Below are 9,430 nucleotides of genomic sequence, written 5' to 3' on the forward strand. Positions count from 1 at the left end.
GGGGACGATTCAGCCACTGCGGGCAGAGAACCTGAAAGCTTGGACTGGTTCCTGGGCAGAAGCACAGCGCGAGAGGCACCGGGGCACTGCAGCCCTTTGCTCCCGGGCCCCGGCTTCCCTTTGCGGCCACGGGGCCAGAGGAGCAGGACGCTCAGTCCATTTGCTTCCCAGCTGTTTAGCACGCAGCTCTTACGTCCCTGACAAAGCAAACGGGCCTTAAATACCAGAAGCCCTTATCACAGAATATCACAGAATATCACAGAATAGTAGGGGTTGGAAGGGACCTCTGTGGGTCATCTAGTCCAACCCCCCTGCCGAAGCAGGGTCACCTACAGCAGGCTGCACAGGACCTTGTCCAGGCGGGGCTGGAATATCTCCAGAGAAGGAGACTCCACAGCCTCCCTGGGCAGCCTGGGCCAGGGCTCCGTCACCCTCAGAGGGAAGAAGTTCTTCCTCATGTTCAGACGGAACTTCCTGTGCCTCAGTTTGTGCCCATTGCCCCTTGCCCTGTCGCTGGGCACCACTGAAAAGAGCCCTTGAGAAACTCGAGTTCAGAACAGTTACATCACCAGATTTCTGGCATCCTTCCGGGCTCACAGAGTAACAGATACCACCTCAAAGCCATCTCCTGCAGCACGCGATCCTGGCAGCAAGCACAGAGCCCGGTACCTGGGTAAGGGACTCAGTCCACCCCGAAACGCATCATTATCGCGGTACTTGCAGTGAAGCCCAGCCAAACTGCCTATAATTTCATATAAACGGGTTTTCCATTCCATCACTCACTAGTACTTTGTCCAAGTCTGACAGCGTAGTCTCTGTAAATCCACGCAAATGCCAAAGAACTGTATATAAAGACTAAACACACCTAATTCTTTCCTCTCGTATCAAAAGTTTGAAAGATATCAAAGCAAAATAGTTGAGGCTACATTCAGCACAGCCGGCAGCAAGGCTCCCCAGGCAGAGGTCGCGATGAGGAGCTGCTGGAGGCAATGCAGCTCAATGGCTCTTTCAAACTCTGCTGCCAGCTGCTGGCAAGGGACTGATGAGGCAGCAGAACGCTCTGCAGTACTGCTTCCCGCCTAACGCCTCCCCACCCCTTTACGCACCCCTAACTTTCAGAAAATAATTAACGGATGGAGTTCCATCAGATGCTGAAACAGAAAGGCGTCAAGGTCCCCCCGCTCCGCAGCATGGACACGTCTGCTTCGTCGCCTGCGAGCGCTGAGGGGGGGGAGAGTCCCGCAAGGCAGCGTCTCTGAGGGCCCGAAAAGCAGCCCTAACGGCCGGCTCAGAATACCTCGCTCACTCCAGGCGCCTGTTCCTTGGCTTTCAGATGGTAACGTGCTAACAAATTAAACTCACTTTACTAAAATCAAGTTCTGCCGGAATATCCAACTCACCTGCTTCAGCTGACCCAGAGCACCGCTGACTGCATCACTGGTCTGCAGAAACACGCGACTTCACGGGGAGGCCCGAAGCACTGCTAGGGAGTGCTGGGCTACAAAGCTGGGCTCGAAAGCATGACGTTCCCTTTTCTGCAGCATATGACAGCTGCTTGGGCAAGTTGGTGTAGTTACACGACTCAAAAATTCACCAGTGCCAAAACAAGTCACAGAGATGTATGACTGCGAGAACTGTTTTATTTTTCTGTTCAGTATGCAAGTCCCAACAGGTGGACGTATTTGACACAGTATCTGGAAGTTCAGTTAGAGCTCTGTATAATTTTTAACAGAAAGAAGTCAATCCGTGGGTCACCCTAGCTCACGGAGAGGCTCGCATTCGCCCAGATGTAGAAGTCCCCCACAGACTGCACAAAGTCGAACGACTCCACCTGTGTTTTGGAAGGTGTCCCCAACACTCTTCATGCGGGAGTCTGACACAGAAAGCTCCAGGAGGGTCACGCTGGGCACCAGCGCCCGTGCGCTGGGGAGACGGGGAGCCTGAGTAGTGTCGATGTAAGGCAGCATTAGCCCTCTGAACGCAACTGAACTTCCTGAGTGCTCGATCGACAGTAACTCAACGGGTACACAACGCGGTCACTACAACTGGTATTTCCGCAAGGATGGATGACGGCTCTAAAATGCAGCAAGATACACAAACCCCTGCAGCCCATTCAACTCACTTAAAAATGGAAGCCGTGTTCATGTCTGAACACAGAAAACATCACTTTAAAAATCACTCCTCAAGTTCTGACAGCAATTAAATTTTCACAATTAGTCCAGATATAAAAATAAAATTGTGCAGAACGAGATGTTAGCGAAGTAGTTTTGCCTTCTGTCCTCAGCACTGGTACACGGCACATAACTTTGTTTCACTGCTGTCCCCTACTGGATTTCTCAGTTTAGCTGCTAAAATAGTAATTAGCTGGAACAGACCAGGAGCAAACAGTGATCTTGCACAAAAATACGACAGCACTCATTTCATAAACACCACGATGTCACAACGATTTTCTCTACACGTTCATGCATTCTGACTTCCAATGCCTTCCCTGCCTTTAAGATGGCACTGGAAGACGCCGTTCGCTCTGCCTGGTCAGAATACTGATGACTTTCTGTTAAGGCTCAAAGAATGCAATGCTCCTTGCTGTAGCTTGATCCAACTGTAAAGTTTTTACATGCCCAGGCAGGATGCACTGCATCTTTTCCTTAAAAAAACCAAACCGCCTCACTGCGTACAAGTTGCATTGCTGATGGGGGGGAAGAAGAAAATGGAATAATGTTCTTAGCTTTGACAGCTGCTAACGTATTACAGTCAGAAGAGAGGAAACTGTGGCTAGGTCAGTTTTCGAAGGATAAAGTACTTTCAAGTTTCCATCTGTGTCCACCACTCGAACCTGCTCCACCACCAACGGAAAATTCGTCGGCTGTACATTTTGGCTGGGGTTCAAATTCACTGGTCCACACAGAGCATCAGATTCGTTATCCGAGCCTGAGTCTTCCTTATTTTCCAAGGTAAATCTGTTCAGTTCTGCAATTTTCTGTTATAAGCAAAACACAGAAAACAAGATTAATTCTGCAGCAAAGCCCTCAACAACTCCAAGTTTCTTCCCAGGCATGGATCTGGCCAGCCTCTCGAGGAACATCTGCATGAAAACGTTCCTTCAGTGGGTCAGCATCCTTCAGGAAACTGAAAAGGCTTCTGCTGTTGCCACTCCTGCGATCTCCAGGAGGTCCCGCTCCTCTGAATAGCTCCGTTTTTACGTTGAACAGCGCAGCTGTGCTGTGTCACAGGACTGGGTTCTAAGCAGTGAGGGCCTGCTGCAGGATCACCACTGACGAGTTTGCTTTCACTCTGTGTGAAACTGCCTCCGTTACCGCCTTGTGTCAGCTACACAGATCAGCCAGCCTTCACCAGCGTGCCCTACAGCTTATGCTAAGTGGACAAGAAGAAATACACTGATCTTGCAAAGTGTTTAACAGCATACTATCCTGTCCTCGCCTCAGACCAAGTCTTACCCTTTCCAGCATGAAAGCTTTAATTAAAAGCAAGCATGCTGAATGGCACTGACGAGACTGTCCTGCTGCTCTCTGAAAGCTAACTCTGTAGTAGCGACAGGGCCAAGCCAGCCGACTGACGGACGTGCCGAGGTGAGAAGCCTCCCTATAAGAATTTATTGGCAGCAACTGAAGCCATGAGCTCACTAACAAGGGGGAGGCATTGAAAGTCAAACCATAAATTTCCAGGTGTGGTAACACAACTTGATTTACTCCAGTGTGTTTTAAGGTCTGGTAGTTACTCAGGATATAAGAACATAAAAACCTTCTCCGATACAGCAAGAATGGAAGAGTAAGTAAAGGAGAGGGAACGCTTATAGTAACAATAATGACAATAAGCTTCTCTATTCTTCTCAATACATGTGAGCAATTAAACATTTCACTGAGCAGCACATCAAGGACAGAGGGGATTATTGTGCCTTACCAGAATTAGTGTGTCCATGACATCTTTGCATATCTGTAGACTGGTATTACTTGTCACTTCCAGGAAGAGATCACGGGTGTCTTTTCTGATCTGTAAGAATTTGACAGGTAAAGCAAGTAAGGAATCAGAGCATACTCACCCACAGCCGTGTGGCAATGCTGTGATACACAAACTGAATGAAAGGCTGTCATTAATTCTACCAGAGGTAGAGTAATGCCCTTCTTCACAAGTCAAAAAACCATATTCTCACCATTCAATAAAACCATCTCTGCAAAGGGACAATGACCCCTGTGAGACAGTTTGCCAGAGCTTTACAGATTTATCAGGGTAAAAAATACAACTCCAAGATCCACCTCAGTCTGACCATCTAGCAGAAGAGATTCAGGCTGTGAAGATTTATACTCGGAACGCAATCACAAGTTTCACAGAACCACGTGCATCTTTCCATTTGGAGTTAAATACCTATTGGTAAAAAGAAACGCCGTTTAATTCTAATTAATGTATTTCCACTAACAGAGAGTACCTTTGTTTTCTCACTATTGGTTATTGGTGGGAAAGAAATCACAACGCCTTCGGCATCCATGAGACACGGGTAGTTATCTTTGCCATCCAGTAACTGGAGATACCTGCCAAGAAAGATACAGAAGCAAAAAGTGAACAAGTGAAACAGCAGCTGGACACAACAGCAGAAAACAGTGACACAAACAGACTGGTGTGTTCCTGATCCACCACGCAGCGAAAACAGAAGTGGGAGCACTAAAATCCAGCAAAACAGTATCAGGGTGATACAGCTGAGGAGAGCCACCAGCGGCAGGAGGGGATGGGCTAGAGCCATAACTCCCATTTTAACATCCACGCTGTCCAAGCAGACAGACATGCTCCTCGTGCTTTCAGGGATCCCAGTGCTCAAACAGGAGTATCGGAGTCCACTATCTGATTCTTCCAGACAGCTTACTTCATTTCCCCTCTCACTTACTGTGGTGATACACAGCTCTCCTGTCACGTACTTGGCAAACCTCCCCAAGCTGTCCGAGTGACGGATATGGGTGGTGACCTCCGCATGAGCACCAGACAGGCCAGAGCAGTGCCACACTCTGCTTCACAGGTCGCTTGCTCCTACACGCAGACTTACTGTGCCTCTCATCTGCTTAGCTTACTGAAGGTGCGTGACGTACACCTCATTCCTCATTTCCTTTCTACTGCTATTCTCAATGCATTTGTCACCTCAAAGAACAACCCATGTGACACCAATCTACTCTTGCTGCAGCTAGAAACAACAGAAGGCATTCATCATCCTCGTTTCACTCCAGGTTACTCTTTATGTATAAATTCAGCTCGGTGTTTTTCATCTCAACTCCTAAAAGTTCGTTCAGGGTTCGTTAGCCCCATCACCATTACGGAACGTGCTTCGTCAGACGTTCGAGCACGTTTGCTTCTGTACCGTTTTTCCATACGAGAGTGAGTTACCAAACTTCACCTGAAGAAAAAACAACCAGAGGTCAGCATACTGACTTGTGCAATCCAGAAACATTCTGACGCTTCTTCTGTTTCCTCTGCTCCTCAGCTTCTAAGTGCAGCTGGCGGAGAAGATCCTTTGCCTTGATCTCCTTTCGGCCCAGGGGCATTATCTACACCACACAAGAAAACAAACACTGGAGTTTCAGTGACTCAAACACTAGGGTTATTAAAACTCTCCTGCAAGCAAGACCATAATTAAACCCATTACGTCTGTACGCCGTCATTCCTAACATCTTATTCAATATGGAAATACACTTTCACATGGACTGCTATGATCACGTGGAGTTTAAACCTTTGTGTGAGCTACAACACCTGCTTGAAAAACAGGCTCATTTGCTGGTACGGAACCAGGTGGGGACAGTTTTCTTAGCCAGTTCCTCCAGTCCTTACTTACTGAACAATGAAAACCTGCTAGCCATGCACGACAGGCTCTGTAAGCCATCAGCAAACAAAGACTTGATTCCCGAGGATCAGGCCCCATGCACAGAGCGGTTACAAACCCAAGGGGTCTCGAGAGCAGCATGCAACAACAACTCTGGGTCAGCCCCCAAGAGTCAGCGTACCCCAACTGCTCGATCCTTCAGCGAGATCGGGTCTGGGGCAGGGGATTAACGGACACGCTGAAACAGGCCTAATAAGGACGACGAGTTTGAAGAGTCACTTTTATATTCTGGACTGAAGTTACAAGTGCTGTCTAAAAGCGTGTCACACAAATGTACCGCAAGCTTTTTTTTTTTTCTTCTTCCCTCTTCTTTGAAAGCAGCGACATGAACAACTCAGGACTGGGCAAACGCACAGAACCTGCGCTGATTGTCATTCGGCTGCCTTCCAGGCTGCTGCCGGTCACTGCAGGAGACTGCAGGCACATCCTGACACACACGGACCTCCAGGGAACATGAAGGCAGTGACACCACAACACAGGAGAAAGGATCAACAGCGGAACACCCACACCTCAGCCACCCTGAGCAGAGGCACACACTGAGCAAGATCAGAACGTCTGCAGAGGGGGAAAAAACGTCTGCCTGCTTTCTCCGATTACATCCTCAGACAGATGCACTCTGACCTGTCCGGGAGTAACACCAGGTAGCTTGGTGAGGCTTGTGGAAGCACGCTTTGTTACAGCAGGGTAGCAGGAAAGCTAGTACAGCTTCTAAATTAAAGTTCCTGGATTTAGCTTTTCTAGGTTCTACAGGGTAAGCAAAAAAGAAAAAGAAACAAACAAACAAAAGGAAAAAAAGTGGAAAGGCCCAGTGATGCCACTGGCCCTACCTTCAGCTCGTCTGGAGGCCGAACGTCGTATGTCAGAGGGCCTTTGACCAGCTGCAAGTCATGGGTGGCAATTGTGGCCGCTGTCCGCTTTTCACAGATGTCTTCGTGCAGCTTAGTCTAGAACATAAAGAATGCCATCAAAATATACCAGCAATATCAACATTATTTATTCCTCCTAGGGTTCAGATCCTTTGATATTTCATGTTCGCAGCACTGCTAGCTAGTTGAGTAGCCCTTTTGCATTAAACGGAGCCCTTCTCTTCACCTGCGAAATAATTTTATCTGAATTGCAAACGAAAAGTAAAGACAACGAAGCAGAGCACACAACGTGTTCCTCAGCTCGGAGCTACGCAGCCTGAAATCAGAGAGCAATCACAGACGCGCGATCTCGCAACCGGAAGGCAGCTAACCCCCGCCACTGCAGGGCAGGCCAGCAGAACGCCGGGCCGAAGCCCGTGGCCCCGGCGCCTCGGGGGGAAGGTCAGGCGTGCGAGACAGTTTTAGCGCGGATTAGGGAACCTGGAGCCAAACCAGCGTACTTCCAGCGCGGAAGTTAGAACTGTTATTAGTTCTCAACAGGTTCCACAGCACTCACAAGCGGCTGCAACTGAGGCGACGCAGATGCGCGCGCGTTCATCACCCTCTCACGGCCACATCTGAGCTCCTGCTGGGCTCCTCACGAACCAGCTCTGGTGGCCAGGCCTGGCCCAGGCCACGCTGCGCCATCGCCCCGCGCCCTCACCACCGGCTAGTGGGCAGCTTCACCCCAAGTTTCAGAAACTTCTCTGCTGGAAGGGGTCTCGAACGGTCCGTTTCCAGCGCTGCTAGTGACAACATTCCCTCTGCAAACGAGAAACACCAGACCGCAGCAGTTACCTGCGCAGACAGGAACCTCTTCAGCGCATTTCCCGGCTGCAGGTTCACTCCCTTCAGCACGCAGCACACAATGAAGGCTCGAACATCTTTGACGCCCGGGCTCGCCCTGACCACCATGGGTGCCGGGTTCTCGGAGACGTGCAGAACCTTCACCAGCAGCTTTCTCGCCTCCTCCAGCTCGTCCCGCTCCCCGTCCCCGCCATCCTTCTGCTGCTGCTTCTCCCTCTTCTTCTTCCTGGCCTCCTCCCGGGCGCCCTCGGCCTTCCCTCTGCCGCGGCCGCCGGCCCGCAGGTACTCCAGGATGGCCTTGGTCTGGCAGCCGTTGACCATCTTCTCCAGCCGCTTGTCCTTCAGCTGGTTGCCCCTGAAGTTGGCCTCCTTCAGGCGGGGGCAGTCGGCCAGCGCGGCGGGCAGCTCCTGCAGCCGGTTGTTGGCCACGTCCAGGCTCTGGAAGGGACAGAGACAGGGGGTGGGCGCGGCGGCGGGGAGGGGGGGACCCGGCCGGGAGGTGCCGGGGGGGCCGCGGGCCAGCTCCCACCTTGAGGGCCGGCAGGGCGGCGATGCCGGCGCCCAGCTCCGCCACCTCGTTGTCGGCCGCCTCCAGGCGGCTGAGGAGCGGGAAGGGGCCGGGGCCGGCGGCGGGGGCGGGGGGCAGCAGCCCGCCGGGCAGCGCCCGCAGCCGGTTGCCGGACAGCAGCAGCGCCTGGAGCTGCGGCGCGGCCAGGGCCAGCCCCGGGCCCAGCTCCCGCAGCCGGTTGCCGCTCAGGTTGAGGCTGCGCAGCTGCGGGAAGGCCGGGGCTCCCGCCGGCGCCGCGTCCGCCGGCCCGCCCAGCGCGGCGGGCAGCGCCTCCAGGCCGTTACCGGAGAGGTCGAGGAGGCGGAGGGCCGGCAGCGGCCCGCCCAGCCCCGCGCCCAGCCCGGCCGGGCCCAGCGCGTTGCCCCGCAGCACCAGCGTGTGCAGGGCGGGCAGGGCGGCGGCCAGCCCCGGGCCCAGCTCCCGCAGCGCCGCGCACCCGCTCAGCTCCAGCGACTGCAGCAGCGGCAGCGCCAGCAGCGCCGCGGGCAGCCGCCCCCCGCCCGCCGCCACCCGCTCGGCCACCGCCGCGCCCGCCAGCGCCAGCTCCCGCCGCCGCTCCCGCGCCGCCGCCTCCAGCTCCGGCCAGGCCGCCGCCATCGCGCCACGCCCCGCCCCGCCCGGAAACCCCGCCCCGAGCCCCGCCCCACCCGGAAACACCGCCCAGAGCCCCGCCCCACCCGGAAACCCCGCCCAGAGCCCCGCCCCGCCCGGAAACCCCGCCCCGCCCCGAGACCCCGCGCCGAGCCGGCGGCGCGGCCGGGGGTAGACCCCGCCGGCCAGATACGCGCCCTGGATGCAGCAAGGGGGGTCTGAACACGGCAACAAGGGACCCCCTGCCCCGGGGTGCAGGAAGGGGTACGTTAAAACACTACAAGGGACCCTCTGCCCCTAGGCGCAGCAAGGTGTACCTTAAACACAGCAATAAGGGACCCCCTGACCCGGGGTGCAGCAAGGGGGGGGTCTAAACACGGCAACAAGGGACCCTCTGTCCCTGGGTGCAGCCAGGGGTACCTTAAACACAGCAATAAGGGGCCCTCTACCCCTGGGTGCAGCAAGGGGGGGTCTGAACACGGCAACAAGTGACCCCCCCTACCCCTGGGTGCAGCAAGGGGGGTCTGAACAGAGGTACACGGGACCCCCTGCCCCTGGGTGCAGCAAGGGGTACCTTAAACACAGCAATAAGGGACCCCCTGCCCCTGGGTGCAGCAAGGGGTACGTTAAAACACTACAAGGGACCCCCTGCTCCAGGGTGCAGCAAGGGGTACATTAAAC

The 9,430-nt window shown here is 53.8% G+C and overlaps 1 protein-coding gene across 1 annotated transcript; it reads right to left on the reverse strand.

Annotated features, from left to right (window-relative positions):
* Window positions 1-1,622: 1,622 nt before the first annotated feature.
* Window positions 1,623-8,755, reverse strand: LRRC47 (leucine rich repeat containing 47). Its single transcript, XM_075437517.1, has 7 exons — window positions 8,120-8,755; window positions 7,582-8,028; window positions 6,706-6,822; window positions 5,431-5,546; window positions 4,442-4,544; window positions 3,919-4,008; window positions 1,623-2,977 (listed from the first exon to the last, which is right to left on the reverse strand). Exons 1-7 carry the CDS (start codon window positions 8,753-8,755, stop codon window positions 2,738-2,740), a joined length of 1,749 nt encoding a protein of 582 aa, XP_075293632.1. The 3' UTR covers window positions 1,623-2,737.
* Between the last annotated feature and the right edge of the window lie 675 nt (window positions 8,756-9,430).

Source organism: Opisthocomus hoazin, chromosome 16, assembly GCF_030867145.1.
Source record: "Opisthocomus hoazin isolate bOpiHoa1 chromosome 16, bOpiHoa1.hap1, whole genome shotgun sequence".
Taxonomy (NCBI): domain Eukaryota; kingdom Metazoa; phylum Chordata; class Aves; order Opisthocomiformes; family Opisthocomidae; genus Opisthocomus; species Opisthocomus hoazin.